Source organism: Thecamonas trahens, assembly GCF_000142905.1.
Source record: "Thecamonas trahens ATCC 50062 unplaced genomic scaffold supercont1.3, whole genome shotgun sequence".
NCBI lineage: Eukaryota > Apusomonadida > Apusomonadidae > Thecamonas > Thecamonas trahens.
Window position 1 is genome coordinate 401,427 of NW_013657677.1, and position 23,236 is coordinate 424,662.

The 23,236-nt window shown below is 65.3% G+C and overlaps 12 protein-coding genes across 13 annotated transcripts; 5 read left to right on the top strand and 7 right to left on the bottom strand.

Moving 5' to 3' along the window:
- Positions 1 to 99: 99 nt before the first annotated feature.
- On the top strand, positions 100 to 3,064 carry AMSG_00745 (AFG1-family ATPase; the record flags this gene model as incomplete). The annotated part of the gene is made up of 2 exons (XM_013907020.1): positions 100 to 1,415; positions 1,670 to 3,064. The coding sequence occupies 2 exons, from the start codon at positions 100 to 102 to the stop codon at positions 2,481 to 2,483; spliced, it is 2,130 nt and encodes a 709-aa protein (XP_013762474.1). The 3' UTR covers positions 2,484 to 3,064.
- Positions 3,065 to 3,424: 360 nt separating this feature from the next.
- On the bottom strand, positions 3,425 to 4,774 carry AMSG_11614 (uncharacterized protein; the record flags this gene model as incomplete). The annotated part of the gene is made up of 1 exon (XM_013907139.1): positions 3,425 to 4,774. The coding sequence occupies one exon, from the start codon at positions 4,772 to 4,774 to the stop codon at positions 3,425 to 3,427; it is 1,350 nt and encodes a 449-aa protein (XP_013762593.1).
- Positions 4,775 to 4,805: 31 nt separating this feature from the next.
- Positions 4,806 to 5,667, bottom strand: AMSG_11615 (uncharacterized protein; the record flags this gene model as incomplete). The annotated part of the gene is made up of 2 exons (XM_013907140.1): positions 4,806 to 4,829; positions 4,852 to 5,667. The coding sequence occupies 2 exons, from the start codon at positions 5,665 to 5,667 to the stop codon at positions 4,806 to 4,808; spliced, it is 840 nt and encodes a 279-aa protein (XP_013762594.1).
- Positions 5,668 to 5,983: 316 nt separating this feature from the next.
- On the top strand, positions 5,984 to 7,664 carry AMSG_00747 (the record flags this gene model as incomplete). Of its 2 annotated transcripts, none has more annotated exons than XM_013907021.1 (2): positions 5,984 to 6,053; positions 6,289 to 7,664. In XM_013907021.1, exons 1-2 carry the CDS (start codon positions 6,008 to 6,010, stop codon positions 7,650 to 7,652), a joined length of 1,410 nt encoding a protein of 469 aa, XP_013762475.1. In that variant the 5' UTR covers positions 5,984 to 6,007. The 2 variants fall into 2 exon arrangements, with proteins under 2 accessions (XP_013762475.1, XP_013762476.1); XM_013907022.1 differs by lacking the exon at positions 5,984 to 6,053 and having other exon boundaries at positions 6,176 to 7,409; positions 7,451 to 7,639.
- On the bottom strand, positions 7,630 to 8,271 carry AMSG_00748 (peptidyl-prolyl cis-trans isomerase; the record flags this gene model as incomplete). Its single annotated transcript, XM_013907023.1, has 1 exon — positions 7,630 to 8,271. The coding sequence occupies one exon, from the start codon at positions 8,269 to 8,271 to the stop codon at positions 7,669 to 7,671; it is 603 nt and encodes a 200-aa protein (XP_013762477.1). The 3' UTR covers positions 7,630 to 7,668.
- A 234-nt stretch (positions 8,272 to 8,505) lies between these two features.
- AMSG_00749 (CMGC/CDK protein kinase) lies at positions 8,506 to 10,486 on the bottom strand. Its single transcript, XM_013907024.1, has one exon. It carries the CDS (start codon positions 10,456 to 10,458, stop codon positions 8,527 to 8,529), a length of 1,932 nt encoding a protein of 643 aa, XP_013762478.1. The 5' UTR covers positions 10,459 to 10,486; the 3' UTR covers positions 8,506 to 8,526.
- Positions 10,487 to 11,094: 608 nt separating this feature from the next.
- Positions 11,095 to 11,966, top strand: AMSG_00750 (uncharacterized protein; the record flags this gene model as incomplete). The annotated part of the gene is made up of 1 exon (XM_013907025.1): positions 11,095 to 11,966. One exon carries the CDS (start codon positions 11,095 to 11,097, stop codon positions 11,806 to 11,808), a length of 714 nt encoding a protein of 237 aa, XP_013762479.1. The 3' UTR covers positions 11,809 to 11,966.
- Positions 11,805 to 13,418, bottom strand: AMSG_00751 (glutamyl-tRNA synthetase; the record flags this gene model as incomplete). Its single annotated transcript, XM_013907026.1, has 1 exon — positions 11,805 to 13,418. One exon carries the CDS (start codon positions 13,416 to 13,418, stop codon positions 11,835 to 11,837), a length of 1,584 nt encoding a protein of 527 aa, XP_013762480.1. The 3' UTR covers positions 11,805 to 11,834.
- A 113-nt stretch (positions 13,419 to 13,531) lies between these two features.
- On the bottom strand, positions 13,532 to 16,786 carry AMSG_00752 (thioester reductase domain-containing protein; the record flags this gene model as incomplete). Its single annotated transcript, XM_013907027.1, has 1 exon — positions 13,532 to 16,786. One exon carries the CDS (start codon positions 16,784 to 16,786, stop codon positions 13,532 to 13,534), a length of 3,255 nt encoding a protein of 1,084 aa, XP_013762481.1.
- A 224-nt stretch (positions 16,787 to 17,010) lies between these two features.
- On the top strand, positions 17,011 to 19,199 carry AMSG_00753 (burgundy; the record flags this gene model as incomplete). Its single annotated transcript, XM_013907028.1, has 2 exons — positions 17,011 to 17,157; positions 17,374 to 19,199. 2 exons carry the CDS (start codon positions 17,011 to 17,013, stop codon positions 19,177 to 19,179), a joined length of 1,953 nt encoding a protein of 650 aa, XP_013762482.1. The 3' UTR covers positions 19,180 to 19,199.
- A 44-nt stretch (positions 19,200 to 19,243) lies between these two features.
- AMSG_00754 (aquaporin) lies at positions 19,244 to 20,301 on the bottom strand (the record flags this gene model as incomplete). The annotated part of the gene is made up of 2 exons (XM_013907029.1): positions 20,153 to 20,301; positions 19,244 to 19,932 (listed from the first exon to the last, which is right to left on the bottom strand). The coding sequence occupies exons 1-2, from the start codon at positions 20,271 to 20,273 to the stop codon at positions 19,244 to 19,246; spliced, it is 810 nt and encodes a 269-aa protein (XP_013762483.1). The 5' UTR covers positions 20,274 to 20,301.
- Positions 20,302 to 21,315: 1,014 nt separating this feature from the next.
- AMSG_00755 (protein phosphatase 1G) lies at positions 21,316 to 23,229 on the top strand (the record flags this gene model as incomplete). Its single annotated transcript, XM_013907030.1, has 3 exons — positions 21,316 to 21,369; positions 21,576 to 23,175; positions 23,211 to 23,229. The coding sequence occupies exons 1-3, from the start codon at positions 21,330 to 21,332 to the stop codon at positions 23,227 to 23,229; spliced, it is 1,659 nt and encodes a 552-aa protein (XP_013762484.1). The 5' UTR covers positions 21,316 to 21,329.
- Between the last annotated feature and the right edge of the window lie 7 nt (positions 23,230 to 23,236).

Below are 23,236 nucleotides of genomic sequence, written 5' to 3' on the forward strand. Positions count from 1 at the left end.
CGGGCTCTGGCGCGGAGCGTGAGCTGGGCAGGGTGCGGGGTGCGCGCGGTGGCAGGTGTAGTCGCCGTGCAGCGGAGGGTGGGCGACGGTCGGCGAGGGATGGCGGCGACGTTTGGCGAGACGTACGCGGCGCTGGTGGCGGGCGGCAAGCTGCGGGTGGATCCGGTGCAGCAAGCAGCGGTGGCAGAGCTGACGCGGCTAGAGGAGCGAGTGTTGGCATGGGAGGCAAGCGGCGGACCGGGCAAGGCGGCAGCAGCAGCGGCGACGGGACGAGGTGCGAGCGCGGGCGCGAGCAGGCGGGCCGGTGGGTGGCTAGGCTCACTTCTCGGCGGCGGCGGAGTCGAGAATGGCGCGAACAAGACGCTTGCCCCACCGGCCGGCCTTCCAAAGGGCCTTTACATGTACGGCGGGGTGGGATGCGGGAAGACGATGCTGATGGACGCGTTCTACGAGCACGTCGACGTGGGCTCCAAGGCTCGGGTCTCGTTCCACACCTTTATGCTCCGGGTCCATGCGGCGATGCACAAGTGGAAGCAGAGCGAAGGCGCCAAGGCACGACAGGCTGGTGGCGAGTCGCGGATGATGGGCGATGTGGCTGCCGAGATGGTGCGGTCCGGCTGGCTGTTGTGCTTTGACGAGTTCCAGGTCACCGACATCGCTACGGCAATGATCATCCGGCAGCTGTTTGAGAACCTATTCGCGCACGGTGCGGTGGTTATGGCAACGTCAAACCGACCGCCTAATGAGTTGTACTTGGGCGGCCTGCAGCGGGATCTCTTTCTCCCGTTCATCGACTTGCTGAACGAGCGGTGCGAGGTTCACCACCTGGCGTCGAATCGCGACTACCGGGCAGTGCTCTCGGCCGAGAGTGCGGCACAGCCGACCGAGGGCACGGAAACGTACATGTTCCCGCTTGCCCAGTCTGTGGAGGAGCGGATGGAGGCTGCCTTTGCACAGGCAACAGCCGATGCCAGTCAGGCGCCAGCGCCGATGGAGCTCCCGGTCATGATGGGTCGCAAGATCGTGATTCCGCGCGCAGCTAACAGGGTGGCGTGGATTAGCTTCTCTGAGCTGTGCGAGGCGGCGGTGTACTCGGCTGACTACCTCGCACTGACCGAGGCGTTCGACTCGGTGTTCATCACCGGCGTGCCGCAGCTCGGCGAGGAGACACCCAACGAGGCGCGGCGGTTTGTGACACTCATTGATCAGCTGTACGAGGCCGGTGTCAAGGTTGTTCTCTCCGCGGAAGTTCCGCTCAACGAGCTGTACCAAGGTATCAAGCGCGATGCACACGGGGTGGAGGTGAGCGCGGCAGGAGACGGGGGTGGCAAGGGTGCCGGAAGCGGCCTCCGCGAGGACGTGGCCTTTGCCTTTGATCGCACCGTCTCGCGAATCCTCGAGATGAACTCGGACGAGTATCTCTTGCGATGGGCGAAGCGGCGGCGAATTGTCGATGCTGGACCGGGGGTGGAGCCGAGCCAATGAATAGTGACCATCTGGCGTGCCGGCTAGCCGGCGTGCGGTCGGCCCTGGCGACGGGCGGCAGGCGGTGGCAGCTGCGCACACGCGACTTTCGACGCCGGCGGCGGGCGAGTCGGGCGTGGGAGGAGGGCATGGGCGGCAACGACGTGATTGGGTGTGCGTATGGCGGTGGGCTGATGGCGGGGAGTGCCAAGTGTGTGCGTGTTGCGGTGCTGGCGGGTGTGGCTGTGGCGGCATGGGCCTTTGTCCTTGCCCGGGTGGCGTTCACCGTCGGCTCGTCGGGAGCGCAGCTGGCGTCTGTCCGCGGCAGCATCCTCGGTCTTGCGGCGGTGTATGTGACGCTGCTTGTGGTGCACTGGATGGCGCTAGGGGTAGTGGCGCTCGACTACGTAGCCATCTATCTCAAGGTTGTCCTCGCTGCTCTTGTCGCCCTCCACTACGCCCTGCAGGTGGTGCGGCTGTTCCGCTTCGGCGCCCGCTTCCGAAAGCGGGCCATGGTGGCTTGCGCGTGCGTGATAGCGGTGGCGAGCGCGGTGCTCGCGGTCTCGTTCATGGCTCCGCTGAAGAATGCTGTCTTTGGCTCGAATGTGTCGTGCAAGCGCCCGGCGTGGATTCTGCAGAGCTCGCTGGAGTTTGCCATGGCGTTGGCGTGCCTCGCCGGCGCAGTGCTGCTGACTCGCCGGCTGCGGGCGGTGGCGGCACTCTCGTCGTCGTTTGTGGCGTTTGAGCTGAAGCACATGTGGCTGCTCACTGTCGTGTTTGTTGTCACCTCGAGTGTCTCGCTCGGCTACGAGATTGCGGAGCTTGTGCAGATCCGCACCGAGGCCGACTGCACGTCGTACCTGGACTCGCCCAAGTGGGCGGCGGCCAATGCCGGGCTCCGCGTTGTGGTCCTCATCCTTCCGGTGGTGACGACAGTGGCGGTCTTTGCTTCGCTGGCGCGCAAGTATACGGATAAGTTTAACGCGGCTGGTGGCAGGGGGGAAGCAGCGAGCCGCTGATGGGCGGCGGAGTGAGCTCGATCAATGGGCCACAGGTTGCGGGCGCGTTCGCCAACCCGACGGCGGGACTCGCGCCCGGCGCTGGGGGCATGGCGAGAAGTGGCTCGCGGTACTACGGCTTGCGAGCCGGCCACGCATCGCTTCACAATCTTGTTGGTCGTTCGCCGGGCAAGGCCTGGGGGCCTGCGGCGCACCCGGACACGGTCTTGTTTGACGAGAGCGAGACCGGCGACGAGTACGCAAGTCTGCCGTACGGAACATGAGGAGCTAGCGTGGCGGCGGCGGTGGGCCCGGTTTGTCCTCTTTGAAAGCGGCATGGACGAGGTTCTGGACGTAGTTGAGCGAGGTGTGGAAGACGTCGACGTAGACGTCAAGGGCACCGTTAGCACGGAGTTTGATGGTGCCCTTGTCAAGGTACTTGAGGATGACGTCCACGTTGAGGCCAGTGATGGTCCCGTGGGTCCTCGGTGAGATCCAAGTCGACGACGCTGGGATGGTCCACTGGCTTTCTGCCGTGAGCGAGATGTTGACGATGGCGACCTGGGTCTTGCCCTGCCAGATGGTAAAGTTGCCTGCGCGCATGGCGAGCGACGACGGGTACGGATTGACCATTTCGAGGATGAGGTCAAAGGAGCGCGAGCCTTCGGCGAGCTTAATAAGGTTGATGTGGAGGTAGGCAAAGTCGATGAGCGGGACCTTGTTGGCTGGAATGATGGCGGAGGTGGACCAGATCTTGCAAGCGGGAACAAGATACGGAATGTTTGTGCCGTTGGCGTTCGAGGCGACACTGACAGTGATGTCCGAGCCCGAGACGTAGTTGGAGAGGAACTCGACACCAACCTCGGGTGCATCGGCAGGAGCAGTGTAGAGCGCGACGACGTTGAACGTGTTCCATGCATTCGAGTCGAGCCAGAACTTTTCAAGAACGGCCGATGCCATGATCACGCCCTTGTAGCCGACGTAGAGGACAAGCCTCCCGAGGTGACCGCCAGCGGTCGACGGGTTGTAGATGCCAAGGTCGAGCTTGATGGTGAGCTGGTTGTGGGAGACCGCGGTGTCAAGGATGGCAGAGCGGACGTCGATGGGAGGGTGGGAGAAGCCGGCAGCGCCGAGCAGAAAGACTGGCTCGTCGACCGGGAGCGCCGAGAGGGTGACGTTGCCAAACGGAGTTTCCGCCGCAACCGAAGCGGTGCCGACCATACGAATGGATGTGTTGGCGTGGAGGAGCAAGTCGTTAATGAGGAGCGAAAAGGTGGGCCCGAGGCGACGGTGAGGGGCGTGTGATCAAACGAAACAACAAGCGTTCCGGCGGCCTGAGATGAGACGGCGGGCGTCCAGGGGACAGCAGCCGAGCCGAGAGCCGAGCCATTGACAAAGATGGTAAAGTCGAGGGCGAGGGCCGAGATGTCGAGGGTGATGTGAAAGGCACAGGCCCAGATGGCGAGGGCAGTGCCGGCGACGGTGGGCGAGGCAACCGGGAAAACGTCAAAGTTGAGGCGCTTCATGGCGATACCGTGGATGACCGAGTCGTTGGACGGTGGGAGCGTGACCGGAATGGTGAGCGAGGTGATGACGGAGCGGAGCCAGGCGGCGGACGTGGTGCCCGAGGTGCCGCGGACGACAAGCGAGGCGTTGCGCCCGGAGAGATACTTGGAGATGGTGTCCGATGCAGCTGGTAGGGCGGACGAGTGAGGATCAAAAACGCCAGTCATGGACAGTGCGTTAGGTCCGGGGGTCATGGCGAGAGAGCCGACCGTGACTGAGCCTAAGCGGGCGCCGGAAGGGTGGAAGACACCGAGGTCGACCGAGCCGAGATCAAACGAGGCGACAGAGGGGTTGGTCAGCTCGGCATCAATGTCAAGCATCACACCGCCGGTCGGCGCATTTCCAGGCAGACTAAAGGAGATGACGCGGGTCGCGCCTGGAGCAGTAAAGCCGCTAAAGCCAGTGAGAGGGATGGCGACGTCAAACGGGAGCGATGCGAGGATCATGGTACCGGCGGCGAGGGTGGCGTTGACCGAGGCGGTGCCGGTGAGTGTGAGCGAGATTTGTGGCGCATCGACAAAGCAGGAGACCCAGGCGGCAAAAGCTGTGCCGTCCGAGTGGAGCGGGAAGATAAGTGAGGTAGCGATGTCCAAGGCAACCGTGGTGGGGTTGGGCATCGCAGTCGGAGTCCATGGCGTGGTGAGAGTGCCGAGGACGGTGCCAGAGGCGTCGGTGAGCGCAGCTGTAAAGGTGGCGGCATGAACAGTGCACGGCGAGTTTGCGCCGAGCGGGTTGACAATGGCCATCGAGGCGGCGGCGTTGAGTGCGACGGCGGTGTTAGGGCAGCGGCGTCGACGCTGACTGCGAGCGAGGAGTAGGTGACGCCGGCGATGAGTGCTGTCTTGTTACCGATGAGCAGCGTGTCGATGCTGAGGCCATGCAGGGCGTCGTTGTAGAGATGCTGCGAGCAGACGATGCCTGTCGAGGCGGCGCGCGATGAGACGGTGACGTTGTCGCCGCGGAGGTAGGCCGAGATGACCTCGGCGCCGAGCACGGTGTCTTGCGGGTTGAAAACGCCGGAGAGTGCGACGTGGTTGTAACTGTGGGCAACGAGGACAACGTTGCGAACAACAACGTGACCCATGAGCACATCCTGGTAGTAGATGCCAAAGAAGAGGTCGCCGAGCGGGTCGATCGTGACGACCGACGGGTTGTAGATGTTGATGACAAGGTTGAGGACGACGGCGTGTGGCGTGGAATGGTCCATGTCAAAGACAAGCATGGAAACGTCTGCAAGGCCACCAAAGGCCGGCAGCGTGATATCCTTAGTCAGAGAGATGGAGCGGCAGTAGAGGCCGGCGAGAACGCAGACACGCGGGGTGCCGGCGACTTGCCACACGACCGCCGAGTCGTTGACGAGCGCCTGGCCAAAGGCGGAGAAGACGACCGGGTCGGGCACCAGCGTGTCTGTGCGCTCAACGACGGCAGCACCGCCCGAGACATGTACATCGCCGACGTCAAGGTCGCCAAGGTGGCTGCCGCGAAAGGCGATGGCGAGGCGGAGGCCGTGAAGGGTGGCCGGGAAGCTCCCCGCATGCGAGAGGCGTGCGGTGTAGGCAACAACGACCGAATCGTTCTTTGGCTGCGAGAGCGAGACGGCCGAGATGTCGAGGCAAGAGCCGGCGACGGCGGCGTGCATGGCGTGCGGGATGACGACGGCAAAGACGAGGACGACGATGATGGTGGTGAGGACGAGGCAGGCAGCGCAGGCACCTGCAGCGGTGCACCGGGAGCAGCAGCGGCGGGGGGAGGGTGAGGAGGCGAGCGAGGGGCGAAGGAGGGGATGTGCCTCTGTTTGAATGGATGTCATGGATGGTGTTGTGGTTGTGGTGTGGTTGGGGTGGGGTGGGGTGGGGGTGGGGTGGGGTGGGGAGGGGGGGAGGGGGGGGGAGGGGGAGGGGGAGAAGGGGGAGGTGGAAGGAGGGTCACGGGCGCGGGCATCGGGGGCACTTGTCTGCATACGACTGTGGTGTGTGGAAATGGCCGACGGACCTGTGTTTCCTCCTGTGCTGACGGCTGAGCGTGGTATGTGGTAGGGGGGGGGAGGGGGAGGGGGAGGGGGAGGGGAGGGGAGGGGAGGGGAAGGGGGGGGCGTGCACGGTGGGAGGTGGGAGGGGTAGTGGCAGGCGGACAGGGCGGACAGGGCGGACAGGGCGGACAGGGCGGACAGGGCGGACAGGATGGCCAGGGTGGTGCTCACTCGCCTGCTTGCCGCTCGCTCACTCACCTACAATGGCCATGGCGGTCTGTCGTCTCTCAGACTCGCTGGTTGATGAGCTGCTGCAGGTGGCGGCCGAGGTGGGGAGCAGCACGGTGTGCGACGCCAAGGTGGCGGCGGCGCTGGACAAGGCCGACGGCCTGTCACGCTTTGCCGACGCCTTTGCCTTTCCCACGCTGCATCTCGAGGGCGAGAATGCGTGCGAGGACGGACGTCAGGCAGTGTATCTGTGCGGCAACTCGCTCGGTCTCATGCCGCACAAGGCGCGCGAGTACGTCAACGAGGAGCTCGAGGCATGGGCCAAGTCGGGCGTCCGCGGGCACCACGAGGGCAAGCGGGCGTGGCTGTGGATCAACGAGCGGGTCACCGACGGTGCGGCGCGGCTGGTCGGTGCTAAGCCGATCGAGGTCGAGGTCATGAACTCGCTGACGATGAACCTCCACGTCATGATGGCACCATTCTACCGGCCGACCGCGACCCGGTACAAGATCATGTACGAGGCCAAGGCCTTCCCGTCCGACTCGTATGCGTTTGCTTCGCAGGTGCGCATGGCCGGCTTTGATCCGGCCGACGCGCTCATTGCTGTCGCGCCGCGCGACGGCGAGTACACGCTACGGACCGAGGACATCGAGGCCGCCATCGCCGAGGCCGGCGACTCGCTCGCGCTCGTCTGCTTCTCGGGCATCCAGTACTACACCGGCCAGCTGTTTGACATGCCGGCCATCACCAGGGCCGGACACGCTGTCGGTGCCAAGGTCGGCTTTGACCTCGCGCACGCAGTCGGCAACGTCGAGCTGCGGCTGCACGACTGGGGCGTCGACTTTGCGGCGTGGTGCCACTACAAGTACTGCAACTCGGGCCCGGGCGCCATTGCCGGAGCGTTTATCCATGAAAAGTACGCGCACGACGCCGAGCTTCACCGCATGGCCGGCTGGTGGGGTCACAACAAGGCCGAGCGGTTCCTCATGGAGCCCGAGTTTGTGCCTGATCCAGGCGCCGCCGGCTTCCAGGTCTCCAACCCGCCGGTCCTGCAGACGGTTGCCGTTGAAGCATCACTTGAGATCTTTGACGAGGCAACGCTGCCGGCTCTCCGTGCCAAGGCTCTCCGGCTCACCATGTTCCTCGAGCTGGCGCTCGAGTCGGCGCTCGGCTCGGACCATGTTGTCTCCATCACGCCGGCGGACCGAACGCCCGCGGCTGCCAGCTCTCGCTCCAGTTCACCAAGCCGGTCGAGGCCGTCCATGCCGCACTCGAGGCCGCCGGCGTCTATTGCGACGTCCGTAAGCCCGACGTCATGCGCATCGCCCCGGTCCCGCTCTACAACTCGTTTAGCGACGTCTTGCGGTTTGTCGAGCTCCTGGCGGCGGCTGTCAAGTCGGAGGCGGATGTGTGAGCGCGTTTACTAAACAGGTCCGGACTTGGTTACTCGTCGGCAGGCTCGACAACGCGGGCCTTGACCACGTAGTCGAGGTCCGGGAAGGTCGACTTGAGGTACTCCTCGCCAAACTGCATGATGGCGCCCTGGTCGGGAGCCTCGCCGTAGCCGTCGTACAGCTGGGAGACAACGTCCATGCCGGCGGCGTCGATGGTGGCAAACGGAGCAAAGCCCTGTGAGTCGAGGAACGAGTTGTCACCAAGGTTGATGAACAGCTGCGTCGAGCGCGAGTCCGGCGCCATCGACTTGGCGTAGGTGACCGTGCCCGGAGCGTTGGAGGCCTTGACCGGGTCATCCTTGATGGTCTCGGCCATGCGGGCCTTGGTCACCGCCGGGTCTGACGAGAGGCCAAACTGGACGACAAAGCCCTTGGCCATGCGGAAGAAGGCCACGTTGTCAAAGTGACCGGCCTGCACCAGGTCGTAGAAGTGGTCCACTCCGATCGGCGCCAGATCGCGCTCCACCTTCATCGTCACGTTGCCCTTGGTCGTCTCAAACTCGACGTCAAACTGGGCCGGTGCCTCGGCAGCCGCAGCCGCAGCCGCGAACGTCCGCGGCAGCGTCAGCGTCGCCGTCCGCGACGCAAGCATGGTGGTCCGGAGCGTGGTGAACATTGTGGAGGGGGGAAAGAGAGAGAGAGTTGTGACTATGGCTGGACGGCCAGGGCGGTGGCCAGGGGGGGGGGGGGGGAGGGCCGAGTGTCGCGTTGGATCGGAATCGGAATCGCTAACCGGCGACGGCTGTCGGCCAGCCGTGTCGGCGATCGTTCGGCACTCGGCACGCCCTCATCAACGGTAGTGGGTGGGTGTGACTGGTACAGGGTGTGGTGTATTGAGAAGGCGTTTCTAGGGGTGCTTGGCATCAAAGCCGGCAAAGTATGGGTGGGCAAGCGCGGCGGGGGCGGTAATGCGCTTGGCAGGCGATAGCTCGAGCATCGCCATGAGGAGCTGGTGCTCTGGGCCCCAAGAGTCGATCTCGGTGAGAATGCGGGTGAGGTCCTTGTAGTACAGGGTGGAGCGGCCCTCGATGAGGCCGCGGAAGAGGATGTTGCCAAAGGTCATGCCGACGCACCAGATGTCGACCGCCGGCCCGTAACGCCGCCGGCCGTGGGTCTTGTGCGACTTGTCGATCTCGGGCGCAAAGAAGCCGTCGGTTCCGACCCGCGACCGCGGCAGCCGGCTCGCTGAGAACCGGGTTGCGCAGTCAAAGTCGATGAGCACCACGCGCCGTGCCTGCGGATCGTACATCACATTGGCCGGCTTGATGTCGCGGTTCATGATGCTCCGCGAGTGACAGTGCGCCACTGCAGAAAGCAGGTCGTGGAGGTAGCCTTGGACCGCGCTCGGGTCGCGCACATCGACAGGCCCGTCGGCAATGTACTCGGTCACAATCGCCATGCACCGCTGCTGCGGCAGCGGCACGTGCTCTATCAGCCGCTGCACGTTGCGGTGGCCCTGGACCTGCTGCAGGCACACTACTTCCTTGACTTGTGCGCCCGGCTCGACCTCGTCAAGAATCTTGACCGCTACCTCGGCGCCCGTCGCCCGATGCCGAGCCCGGAACACAGCGTTGTCCTCGTTGGCTGCCAGCCGCTCGCCAAACTCGTACCTCGACTCGAGCAGCGACACGCAGTCTTGCATCAGGTACCGGAAAGCTGGGCTCACAAACGTCTCGTCGCCGTCCGAGTACTCCGAGTCCGAGTCCGAGTCCGAGTCCGAGTCGGAAAACGCGCGGCGCTCGCGCAGCCGCCGCCGGAGCTCGGCGTGCGGATCCGGGGACAAGAGCGCAGGCTCAAGTGCATGCGAGATGAGCACTGCTGTCGATGGATCGACGGCAGCGTCGGCTTGAGGCGACGACGGCCGGGTCTCCGTATTCTCATCATGCACACCCTCGCAAGCATCTCCGCACTCCATCTCACCCGGTTCGGGCCCGGCCACCATCGACAGTGCCGCCGCAGCAGCCGGCGCTGCCGCCGCCGTCAGCTGGCGAATCGCCACATTTTTGGACACAAGCATAGCCTCGAGCTCAGAGACCCGGGCGCGGAGCTTGGTCACCACGTCCGGCGCGGCGGTGTCCGACGACTTCGTTGCACTGTGAGCGGCCGCCAGCTCGACATCGCGCTCGGCAAGTTGCGTCTGCAGCATCTCGATCATGGCATTTGTAGCCACGCTACGCCGCTCCGACGCCTCGAGCTGCCGCTTGAGCGCCTTGACGTTTGACTGCAGAATAGCAATGTGCGCCTGGGCCTGGCCGGCCTCCTCCTGGTACTCAGAAAGCTGTGCCTCGCGGGCCTCGAGCAGAGCGCCGGCCTCAACTGCAGCCATCTGCTTGCTTCCGCTCTGACCATCAGCCTCGAGCAGCACAGCCTCCTGCCGGGCCAGACGCATGGCCACCCGGCGCGACGCAGCCTCGGTGCGCGCCGCCGCCAGCCGCGACTGCGCGTCGGCAAGCGCCTCCACACGCGCCTCACCAGACGCGCTCGCCACAGCCTCCAAAGCCGCCGAAAACTCAACCTCGAGCTCCATCTGCAGGCGACCAAGATCCTTGATCTGGGCCACTGCCGTCGCGTACTTTGTGGCGAGCATGTCGTGCTCGGCCTCGGATTGGACCCTGGCCTGGAACTCGCCGACGATCGACTGCGAGAGCGCATCGACGTCGGCGTTCTCGCCCGAGAGCGCCTGTTGCTGCTCGGCATGAGCGTGGAGCTTGTACAGCGCGCTCTTGAGCGCCATGTTGTCGGCCTCGAGCTGGGCAATCCTCGCCGCTTGGGCCTTCATCTTGGCTAGCGGCTCGCGGCTGTCACTCACTCGAGCGCCACCGCGCGTCCTAGCCCGCGCCTGCGGCCCGGCAGCGAGACTCTCCTTACTTGCCCGCGCCCCGTGCGCAGGACTGGCTTTGTGGTTCTGTGCTCCAAGCGGGGTGCGAGGGAAGCCGCTGTGGCCCGCGCGCCGCGAGTGCGGCGGTTGGCCACGTCGACCTGGCCCCGCGACCGGAGATGGCGGCGCAAGGGCGTTCATTCCCGGCCTCGCCGGGCTAGCAGCATGATACCCCGCCATCATCTTGCTCTTACGCATCGGCGTCTGTGGGCGGCTTCTCTTGCCTGCGCCTGCACGAGGACTCGCATACCGAGCATGCTCGGGATGGCGGTGGACCGGGCGGAACATAAACACCGTTCAAAAATTTGACAGCGCCCGCACGACAACGACAAGTGGCCAACGGCAGCGTGTGGCGGCAGGCAGCGAGGGAGAGTGTGCGGCGGCGGCCACTCGCTGCCTGCCGCCACTCGCTGCCCGCCAAACGCATCAGGAGGACCAGCAACCACAGCCAAGTCCTTGGCCGCGGCCCTGACACACCTCACCCCCACATCCCCCCCTCCCCCCCCCCCCCCCCCACACACACACACACACACACATATGGACGACCTGGACGACCTGCTCGACGAGGTCGACGAGCTCATGGCCGGGGGCCCGCCACCGACGTCGTCGCGGACGTCGTCGTCGACGGCGGGAGCAAGGGCAGGCGCAACGGCAGGCGTGACCGCGGCGCCCAGGTCGCGAGTTCGGGCACGTGCTTCGCGGTCACGCCCTAGTCGGACGCAGGCTCGGGCGGATCGTGCCACGGCATCACGCAGGGGAAAAGTCGAGGATGGCGACGACGACGATGATGATGACGATCTCGACGACCTGCTCGCTCTCGATGTGCCGAGCAGGCAGCGCAGGAGTGGCGGCGAGAGGGTAGTGTCGACAGCAGTGTCGACAGCAGTGTCGAGCGGAGGCGGAGGAGGTGGTGGCAAGCGCAAGTGCAGACCGGTGTTTCTGGCGGACGCGTCGCTTGCCGGCCGGGGGCGGACGGCATCGGCGGCCATGCCGCGGGCGTGCGACCGGCTGCGGTGCTCGCGGTGCTGCTTTGCGGTCAAGGCGTGGCCGGACTCGGCGTGGGATGCCGGCGTCGACTATCTCTTTCTCCGGTACAACTTTCCCGACACCGAGCGCATTGCGCCAATGCTCGTACCGACCAGCGCCGGCTCGACCGCGCTCGCCTGTCAGTGCGCGTGGCGGACGGTGACCACGCCAACCCGCTTGCAGAGCGGAGAAGACCTCGCGTGGTTCTGCGCAGGCCACGCGTAATTCCAGCTTTACCGCGCGCTTACAACCTACATCACCCGGCGGAGCCGGTCCATGCACTCGGCCTTGCCGAGCAGCGCAAACAGACTTGCCAGCGGCGGCCCGCCTCGGGCGCCGGTCACACCCACTCGCAGCGGAAACAGGACCTGCCGCGGCTTGAGCTTGTGCGCGTTCCGGTAGCCAGTGAGCACGCCGTTGATGGCATCGGCATCCCACTCGGACAGCGCGTCGAGCTCGGTGATGAGGGCATCCAGCTGCGGCAGCGCGTGCAGCTCGGCCGAGGCCGCGGCGCACGCGGTGTGCGGCGGGGGCGCAAACATGTAGCTGGCGGTAGCAACGAGCTCGTTGCCTAGCGAGAGCGACGGCGCAAACTCGGCCCACACCTTGTCGACATAGTCGACCGATGCAGGGGTGCCGGCAGCCGACAGCGCAGCCGCTGTCTCGGCAACGAGGCCAGCCCGGGAGGCTGCGGCCTGCTCGGGTGCCATGGGCGGGTTCGGCTTAAACAGCGACGCGAGGTGCGTCCCATTCACCGCGAGCGCCTTGTCGTAGTCGACGATGGCCCCGCCCTTGTTGATGTCGTCAAGGCTAAAGACGTCGACGAGATCATCAAGCGACATGGCCTGGGCGTCGACGCCGGCTAGCGCCGCATCGTTGGGCGACCAGCCGAGAAAGGCCACAAAGTTGAGGAGCGCCGACGGTAGGAAGCCCTGCTGGCGGTAGTGGTCGACCGACGAGGAGGCGTCGCGCTTGGAGAGCTTGCGCTTGGCGGTGTCGAGCAGGAGCGGGAGGTGGACAAAGGTCGGCGGTCTCAGCCCGAGTGCCTCGTACATCATCACGTGCTTGGGCGTCGAGATGAGCCACTCCTGCCCGCGGATGACATGGGTCATGTGCATGGCTGCGTCGTCGACAACGTTGGCCAGATGGTACGTCGGCAGGCCGTCCGATTTGACAAGGACTTGGTCGTCGATCTGGGCGTTGGCGACGCGGACAGTGCCAAAGACTGCGTCGTGAAAAACTGACGAGCCCTGCGGGACCTTGAGCCGCACAACATGCGCCTCGCCGCCGGCCGCACGCGCACGCGCCTCCTCGGGAGCAAGCCCCATGCACCGACGCGAATAGATCTGCAGCCGCCCGGCCCGCCGCGCAGCCTCCCGCTCGGCATCGAGCTCGGCCGGCGTGCAAAAGCAGCGGTACGCCGCACCAGCGTCCATCAGTGCTTCGGCCGCCTGCGCATACTCGGCTGTTCGCGCCGACTGCACCAACCGCGCATCGTCGGCGGCAGGCTCGGCCACCGGCGCGTCATCGGGCGTGAGCCCGGCCCAGGCCAGCGCGTCCAGCAGCGCGGCGCGTGCACCCGGCACCGTCCGGCTCGCATCGGTGTCCTCAATGCGGACCACAAACTCGCCGCCCGTCGCCCGCGCAAACAGATAGTTGAACAGTGCTGTCCGCAAGCCGCCCAAGTGCAGGGCGCCCGTCGGCGACGGCGCAAACCGCACCCGCGTCGTCGCCGGCGCCGCGTCGAGTGCCACCCTGCCTACCGCGCTGCTGCTGCTCAGTACCCGCGCCATCCCGCATGCCACTCGTGCGCTCCGTGCGCCTGCCCTGAGCATGGTGGCGCGAGGGGGTGAGGTGGAAGGGTGGTACGCCGGGTGAGTGCGCTGCTGGTCGACGGATGAGTGCCCAGTCGAATTCCCTGATTTACGGCCGGACTCTGCTGTGGCGGCTACGCCACGCCGAGCCAGGAGAGATAGCGGGCCACGAGCTGGTCATCGATCTGTGGCCAGGTGGGATGGTCGATGCCGGCGGCGGCGAGCCAAGCAAGGAACGCATCCGTGTGCGAGGTGTCCAGTGCACGGTAGCCCATTGAAAAGTCGACGGCAAAGAAGGGCCGGAGCGGGAACAGCGCTGGGCCGTCGTCGGCAAGGAGCCGGGCACGCCACTCTGGATACGGCAGTGCAACAAGCGTGCGCGGCGGGTCATGGGCAGCGCAGAAAGTCGCGATGGCCCGCCCCAGCGCAGCATAGCTTCGCGATCGCGCCACGTTGGTGAGGTGGAAGACGACAGAGCCAAAGCCGGCGCGCAACCCGTGCTCGCCCAGCAAGACAATGACTTGAGCTACAAAGTCGACCGGCGTCATGTCGAGTACCGCGTCAGAGTCAAAGTACGCGCCGAGCGCGGGCACGCCCACCATCAGCCGCGAGACAAAGTCTGTTGGGTTGCACACGCCGGTCTCCGAGCATCCGGTCACCATGCCCGGACGAACGATGACGCCGCGGATAGCGCCACTCGCCAGCGCGCGCGCCACAAGCTGCTCTGCCACCCACTTGGAGAGGGCGTAGCCCGACGAGCTTAGCATGTTCTCAAACGGCTGCAGGTCGTTCTCGGTCCAGCCGGCGGTCCCAACCGTAGAGAGGGCGACCAGTGTCGGATCGCGGGATCCGGCGGCTGCTAACCGCAGCACCTCGGCCGTGCCGAGCACGTTGGCGCTCCGCAGTGCTGCGTAGGGATCGAGCCAGTTGACTATCGCACCCGAGTGAACAATGACCTCAACCAGCTCGACGAGCCCAGCCCAGGACGAGACGTCGAGCCCCAGTTGCGGCTCCGCCAGGTCTCCCGCCAGCACGCTCAACCGCGTCAGGGCATGCTCGTCGACACCGGCTGTGGTGAGAACTGATGTCAGCCGCGCGCGGGCGGCAGCGTGAGACTCGCCACGGACAAGCGCAATTACGTCCACGTCCGGAAGTGCCAGCACGGCACGGATGACGTGCGAGCCGATGAGTCCGGTTCCTCCGGTCACAAACCAGGTCTTGTGGTCATTGCTCAGCACGTTGCCCTTGCGCTCGCACCTCTGCAGGTTGAGATCCATGCCCAGATCGGCTGCGACCACGCTGGCGAGGTCTGGCGCTGCGGCGCTCGAGCCAGGGCTTTCCAGCAGAGCGGCAAGCACGTCGTCACCGCGGGCAGCCGCCTCAAGCAAAGCACTTGGAGCCACCACTGAGCCCGTCTGGGCTTGGAGAAGCGATGAGAGCTTGACCGCCGACATCGAGTCGAGGCCCTGGCCCGGTTGGGTGGCAGCGGCGAGCAGGTTGTGGCCATGGCCCGCCCGCTGTGGTCCGGCCGCGTAGAGCGCCTCAATATCGTCGATGTAGCGGGTGGTGAGCTGCTTCCGGGCCAGCTTGTTCGAGTAGGTCATGAGCCCGTTGTCGGGAGTAAACGGCTCAGACGCCAGGTGAACAGCAGCGGGGATCTCGTATTGCGGCATGTGGGCAGCAGCGCCAACGCGAGACAGCTCGGCAAGCATCTTGGCCGCGAGCTCGGGGTCTGCGGTGTCGACTTGAGCATGGGCAGTGTTGGGCACGATGACAGCAACGAGGAAGGTCCGCTGGGGATCTCCGTAGACAAAGAGCTGATCGATGAGCGGCGAAGCGAGGAGGGTGTTCTCGATGCCTTCTGGGGCGCAGAACTCGGCGTTGGCGAGCTTGAACACGTTCTTGGCGCGGTCGATGATGCGGACCTGGCCGTCGGCCTCCATGACGCCGACATCGCCTGTGCGAAAGTAGCCATCGGAAGTAAAGGCTGAGCGAGTGGCACGCTCGTTGTTGTAGTACGAGGTGATCATGTGTGGGGTCTTAACGCAGATCTCACCGCGCGGGTGCGGCTTGTCGGCGGTGGTGTAGCCGAGGTGCGGCAAGTCGAGGAGCCTGACGTCGACGTTGTTGGAGATGACATTGTCGACGGCAATGCCGCCGACTTCGGTCGTGCCAAAGCCGTCGTAGAGCGGACAGGCGAACGCCCGGCGGAGAAAGCGCTTGACCTCGGCCGAGGTCGGTGCCGAGCCGGTGACAATGTACTGGGTCCGGCCGCCGAGCACGGACGAGAACGACGAGACGACGGCATTGTCGACCTCGATGGGATTGGTCGACGGCGGTGCAGCGGCGAGCGCGGCATCGAGTGCGGCCTGGTACTTGGAGTACAGCAGGTTGTAGAACCGGGGGACCGAGGCGAACATGGTGGGCCGGAGCAGGGCCAGCTCGTCAAAGATGCGGTCCATGTCGCCTGTGTAAAAGCCGAAGCGCCCGCCGCACGCCATGGTGATGTACAGGGTCTGCCGCTCGGCGACGTGCGCAAACGGCGCAAAAGAGATGCGGATGATGGGGAACGGCATGAGGTACGGCGCGGTGATGAACTTGTTCCACCGGTCGCAGGTCATGACTGCGCCCTTGGGAGGGCCGGTCGAGCCGCTGGTGTAAATGATGGTGTGGATGGCCGACGGCGGGATAGAGTCCGAGTGCGGTACAAAGGCGGCTGCGCCAGCAGCGACAAGCTGCGGGTAGCCGAGCAGCTCCAGGTTGATGGCGGCGGCGGCGGCGCGCGCATCATCGCTGAGCGTCTCGATGCCCTCCATGCAAACAAGGGTGCGGAGGGCGAGCGGCTCGGTGGCTGTCGCCAGTGCCGCCAGCAGCTTGTCGGCAGCCTCGGCGGCGACGATGACAACCGTGATGCCCGAGTGGGCTGCGATGTACGCCATGGCCTCGGCGGAGAGGGTGACGTGCAATGGGACCGAGACCATACTGTAGAGGACGCACGCCAGGTCAGCAACAACCCACTCTGCCCGGTTGATGGAGCAGAGGCCGATGAAGGGCTGGTTGCCTGCGGCGGATGCGGCAGTGATGCCAGGCAGCGCCTGCAGGGCCGAGCCGAGAGCCTGCGCGGCGAGCCAGACCTCTGCGTAGGTCACAAACGCATACTCGCCCAACGCGCCGCTGTCCTCGTCGCGCTGGCGAGTGCCGAGGAGCGGGCGGTCGTGATATAGGCCAAAGTACGCATATAGCGAGGCATACAGCGTGTCCTTCTTGTTCGACTGATGCGCCGCCGACGCCCATGATCGCAGGTACTCGAGCTGAGTCGCCGACAACTGTTCCGGCTCGATGCTTGTGTCAAGGGTGAGGCCTTTCAGCTCGTCGGCGGTGTCTGACATAGCTGTGCTGATCGAGTGGGGGTTAAAAGGGGGGGGGGGGGGGGGGAAGAAGGGGGGGGGGGAGGAGGAAGGGGGAAGAGGAGGGGGCGGTGACGAATGTGGCGTGTTGCTGCCACCGGCCACCGGCCACCAGCCACCGGCCACCAGCCACCGGCCACCGCCACCAGCCACCAGCCACCGGTCGTCGGGGCAATTACCACCTCACCACCACCGCCACACGATCAATGGCGACAGACGAGAGCGCCACCGTGGCCATTCTAGACGCAGGCTCGCAGTTCTCCAAGGTCATCGACCGCAGAGTCCGTGAGCTTGCGGTCCATTCCGAGATTCTCCCACTGGATACCCCGCTTGATGTCCTCGCCAAGTACAAGGTGCGTGCCATGCCCGTCCCTGCCGTCTGTGGCTCTCGCGTGAGCTGATGGCCATCCCCTGCCACCTTTCGCCCTCTTTGCTGGCTGCCCTCTCCTCCTCGTCTCCGTCCCACACTCACTCTCTCGCCATTATCTTCGCAATTGCTACATCTGCATGGTTGTGGGTGGGTGGGTGGGTTGGTGGGTGTGCGTGTGCGGGGCGGGGGATGGATATAGGCGCTGATTGTGTCGGGTGGGCCCGGGTCGGTGTACGACGCAGCGGCGCCGCAGGCAGCCGACGGCCTGTTCGACCTGGATGTCCCGCTGCTGGGCATCTGCTACGGGATGCAGATGATGGCCATGCACTACGGGTGCCGGGTCGAGGCTGGCGAGGTGCGGCAGGACGGAGTGTTTGCCATCCAGCTTGCCAGCGAGCCGATCTGCCCGCTGTTTGCCGACCTCGCGTCAGCCGAGACCACCGAGGTACTCCTCACCCATGGCGACTCGGTGCTCGAAGTCTCCGAGGACGTGCGGAGCGTGGCAGCGACCGATGAGGGCATTGTGGCGGCGATCGAGGTTCGCGATGCGAACAAGGCTCAGTTTGGCCTCCAGTTCCATCCCGAAGTCGACCTCTCGGTCGAGGGCATGACCATTCTGCGCAACTTTCTGTTCGCCGTCGCCGGAGTTCCGGCCACATACACGCTCACCTCGCGCAAGGAGATGGCGATCGAGTACATCCGCGGAATGGTGAGTGGTGACGACAAGGTGCTGGTGCTTGTCTCGGGCGGTGTCGACTCGTCGGTCTGTGCCACGCTTGTCAACGAAGCGCTCGGCCCCGAGCGCGTTGTCTGCATCCACGTCGACAACGGCTTTATGCGCAAGGGTGAGTCGACACAGGTTGCGGCGGCGCTGCGGGCGGTCGGTCTCGAGCTCGATGTCATTGAGGGCGCCGAGACCTTTTACAACGCGCACACCGAGGTCGACGGCGTGAGCGTCGGCCCGCTCAACGAGCTCGTCAATCCCGAGGCCAAGCGCAAGGTCATTGGCGACACGTTCATGCGGATCACCAACACCAAAGCTGCCGAGCTCGGGCTGGACCCGAACGCGGTCTTCCTCGCCCAGGGCACGCTCCGGCCGGACCTCATCGAGTCGGCGTCCAAGCTGGCCAACGCGTCGGCGACGGCGTCGGTCATCAAGACCCATCACAACGATACCGCGCTGGTGCGGCTCCTCCGCGACGCTGGGCGCGTCGTCGAGCCGCTGCAAGAGTACCACAAGGACGAGGTCCGCCAGCTCGGCCTCGAGCTCGGCCTCCCAGAGCACCTCATCTCGCGGCAGCCATTCCCTGGGCCCGGCCTCGCCATCCGCATCCTCTGCGCTCACTCGGCGTTTGTCCCGCCCAACGCGGCTGCCATTGCCGAGGTGCTGGCGGGAGCCACCGCAGAGACGCCCGACTACTCGGCCGCTGTCCTCCCGGTCGCCTCGGTCGGCGTCCAGGGCGACGGGCGGACGTACGCCTCGCTCGTCGGCCTGTTTGGCCCGGTCGTCGCCGACGACACGCTCGCCACTGTCGACGCCATCGACTGGCGCCACGTCTTTGACCTGGCCAAGTCGATTCCCAAGCGCGCCCGCGGCGTCAACCGCGTGGCGTACGTCTTTGGCGAGCGTGTGGCCAACGGAGATGCCGCGCTGGCCACCATCACGCCGACGCTCCTCACGCCCGACGTCATTGCGTCGCTGCAGGAGGCCGACGCGGTCGTCAACGCCATCCTCGGCGACGCCGGCCTCCTCACCAAGCTCTCGCAGGTCCCGGTCATCCTCTTCCCGGCCAACTTTGGCGTCGACGGCGCGCGGTGCATCTGCATCCGCACCATGGTCACCAACGACTTTATGACCGGCGTTCCGGCGCTCCCAGGCACCGAGCTCATGCCAAAGGCTGTTCTCGCCGCCATCGTCGACGCCCTCCTCGCCCTACCCAATCCGCCAGCGCGGGTCGTCTACGACTGCACCTCCAAGCCGCCGGGCACGACTGAGTGGGAGTAACACGCGCGCGTAGCAGACAAGCGCAGTCCAAAACAAGTCTGTTTATCGACACCCGCGCCTGGTCTTAGTACGAGGCCGAGGCCGAGGCCTGGTCGTAGGTGTACTCGTCGTCGATGGCGTCCGAGTACGAGTGGCGGGCGCCGCCGGCGCAGCAGAAGCAGTCCTCGTCGATAAAGGTCCACTTGTAGCCGAGAACAAAGAGGGCGGCACCGGCAAACGGCAGGACAAGGAAGACCCAGAAGTCGTCAAACTCGCCCGAGATGATCGACGTGCCGAGCGAGTACGCCGGGTTGAAGATCGACGTGGTCAGCGGCGCGGCAACCGTGACAAGCGACTGCACAAAGAGGCCGAGCGCGAGCGGCGCCGTCGACTTGAACGTCTGCTGCTTCTTCTTCGAGTAGAGGACGTAGAACGCCGTCGCCAGCGCGCCCGAGAGGAAGAACTCAAGCATGATCCCGTTGAACAGCGTGTAGTTGTTGCCGCCGCGGTATGAGTCGGGCACGCCCGAGACACCGAGGTTGAGCACGTCGCGGCCAGACTCGGACACAAACATCCACGCCAGCAGACCGCCGGCAATGCCGCCCACAAACTGCACCACAACCAGCATAATCGCAAGCACCAGCGAGCTCTCGCCGGCGAGCGCAAACGCTGTCGTCACCGCAGGGTTAAAGTGCCCAAAGCCATCCGACGATGCCTCCTGCACCATGTACAGCAGACCGATGAGCGCAAGTCCCGCCACAGACGCAGAGCCCGCTGCAAATCCATCAACCACATGACAATAACCGGTGAGTGTGGGCCAGCAGTAACTCGTGCCGCGTCGTAGAGTCACAACACCATCGTCAGCAGCGCGTAAGAGCCGTTTGCTGACGGGAGAAAAAAAAACCGTTGAAGCCCGTCGCAGGCAAAGCAGGGCACATTCCCCCCTCTTCCCCCTCACGCATCATGCCCATCCACACTACCAGCTAGGACGTACATCCAGCGGTGGCGGCTGTAGCCACCACGCCGACGTAGAGCGAGGTCCCAATGAACTCGAGGGACAGCTCCCTCCACCACTTGCGGGCCTCGGAGGTGTCGCAGTTGCAGTCGATCGACATGTTTGTTCGTTCGTTCGAGAGAAGGATGTCATGCCACGTCCACGCTACGCCATTCCGCGCGCGGAGCCGGGGCCACCGACGGCCGAACGACCGATCGGCTCAAACGACTGAACGCACACGCGACTCGACACCTCGTCACCGGTGCGCTTTGCGCCTGCTCTGTGATTTCTCACTCTGCCACATCGCTCTGCCACTCTCCCGACCGAGCTGATTCTGGTCGTGGCCCACATCGGTCGTATTCTCGTGCCGAGCAACGTTGTGGTGCTGGCGAGAGCGCCTATGCCGCTATCCTCGGCTCGCACGACGGGCGCGCGCTCGCTCGCGCCTCGGCTGGATATGCGAGGTGCATGAAGCTGGGGTTATGGGACAGGGTGCGTGTTGCGCTTGTCCGGCCTGCCAGCTCCTCAGACTGGGACGGTGGATTATTCTGGGCTCGGGCGAGCCACATACTGCCGGTGGCCAGCGCGGTCAACCGCGACCCGGTGTGGCCGACGCTGCGCCGCAGCGCTTGGTCCGTGCGCCCACGGCGCCGACGGCAGCCAGAATGGCGCACAAGCTCAGTGTGGAGCCGCACAGCCACGTGACGTTGATCGCATGTGTGATCTGCCATGAGCTGGGCGTCGACGTCCGTGCAGTGACCGGCGCTAGCGCTTGAGCTGCTGCTCCTCGCTTGTGCGGCGGATCGATCCGCGTGCTGACGTCGAGCCTCGAGCCAGCAAGCAGCAAGCAGCAAGCAGTATGCCGTCCACAACGGGCGCACGTCTGATGGTCAGCCTTGTCCTCGCATCTGGCATCGTTGATCCCGCCGGCGTCAATCAAAGGCCCGCGGAGATTGTCGGCAAGCTTCTCGACTCTGCTGGGCGTCGACCTGACCGCCGACCTCAGCTATGCCTTTTAGGCTACGTCTGCCCTCGGCGACAACGCCACCATCACCTACATCGCCGAGGCCGCCGAGTTTGCACCTCAATCCGAACGCATGTCCGGTACCGAGACTCGGTCATGCTGTGACCGGCGTCGTCACTGCCTCTCTCTCCCTCGGCAACCTCATTCTTCCCCATGGGACAGAACCGCTCCCGTCCCAAGGCAGACAATGAGTGTACGCACACCGCAGCCGCCTGCAAACTTCAGCCGTCGCCCTCCACCCTCTCCTCCCTTCCCGGCACATGTGCTGCGTCGGTGACGCGTGCATGTGACTGCGCCCCCCCCCCTTGCGACATTCACAGGCACAGACACAGACACACACACACACACACTCTCACTCACTCACTGCTGCCCACTCCCACCATCCACCTACTCTTGCAGTGGCGCAAGAGTTTGCCACCCGGTTCGTCCGCGGGTGGAGGACCGAGTCCAAGGCGCTTGCTGTGCCCGGCAGGAAAGAGCTGGTGGAGGCGGTGGTCGACGTTCTCAAAGCCGTCCCGCGCGAGCATGCAGTGCTGGAGCTCTCGTTTGCCTGCATCCAGTTTGATCCTCCGGCGTGGACAGCGCTGGTGGGTGCGGCGACGGCTTCGCGCGGGCTCTCGCAGTTGGTGCTGGCTTCAAATGGGCTTTCAGCCCGCCACGCGCCGGCGCTGGCCGGTCTCGTTGTTCAGGCGCCGAGTCTGCTGCAGCTCTCGCTTGAAGGCAACAGGCTCGGGCTCGACGGCCTCGCACAGGTGCTGCGGGTTGTGCCGATGGCGCGCATTCTGCGGGATCTCAACATCTCGGCGTGTGTTGTCCGCGGCGAGTGCGGCGACGAGCTGGTCGACCTGCTTGTCGAGGCCTACGCCGGCTCTAGCACGTTGGAGATGGTGGCCATGCGCGAGTGCAACGTCTCTTGGCACGGCTTTGCCAAGCTCGAGGCTGCACTGGATGTCATCCCGCAGATCTCGTACGTCGACTTGGTCGATAACCCGCTGTCGGGCGTCAACCGCGAGCGACGCGTCGCCTTTGCGGCCGCCCTCGAGCGCAACGCCGCGGTATGGGGCGTTGTCAAGGGCCTCTTTGATGCGATGTACGTCGAGATCGGCGCCAAGCGGCGGGCGTCGTTTGCAGCGAGCCAGATTCGGCCAGGGCGTTCGGTGTCTGTTGTCGACGAACAACCAGAGCGTGACTTTGCGGCGCAGTCGGTGTACAAGAGCTTAACGCCCGGCCAGCGCCTTATTGGGCGCAGCGGCACGCCGGCCACCGTCGCGGTTGCCCCCGACGTGCCCGATGCATTGCCCAACGTGAATGACCCGCGCGAGCTGGAGGCTTCGTTTGCCTCGCCGGCGCTGACGCTCTTTGCCTACGACATGCAAGGTCGGCGGCAGGAGATGGAGGATTCGCTGGTGACGGTCTCGGGCTTTGGAGGGAGCGAGGCCGTCGACGTACTTGGCGTGTTTGACGGCCACGGCTCGACCGAACCCTCGCGCTACGCCACCCGCAACCTCCTGCCGCTTCTTGCGCGCGAGCTGGCGCAGGCTGCTGCTGGTCCGTCAGCCGGTGCAGCGGATGACTCGGCCACAGTGACGACCGGGCAGATGCGGTTTGCGCTCTCGTCGACGTTTGTCGCACTCGACAAGCTTATGACGCCGTGGGCGGTCTACTCTGGCACAACCGGCTTAGTGGTGGCGCGGGTTGGCCGCGCGCTCGTCACCGCCAACGCCGGCGACTCGCGGGCGGTCCTCGGTCTTGCTGACGGGAGTGCGATTCGGCTCTCGGAAGACCACAAGCCCGAGCTCGCATCGGAGAAGAGTCGGATCGAGGAGGCCGGCGGCTTTGTAGAAGCCGGCCGGGTGAACGGACGGCTCGGTGTGGCCCGCGCGCTCGGCGACGGTCTCTACGGCGACGCCGTCACCGCGCAGCCGGGCGTGACTGTCACATCGCTCGAGCCAGGCGTGCTGTGTGTCATTCTCGCATGCGACGGCGTGTGGGATGTGCTGTCGGACACCGCGGCGGTTGGCATTGTGAGCCGAGTCCTTGCCGCCGACGGTAGCAGCAAG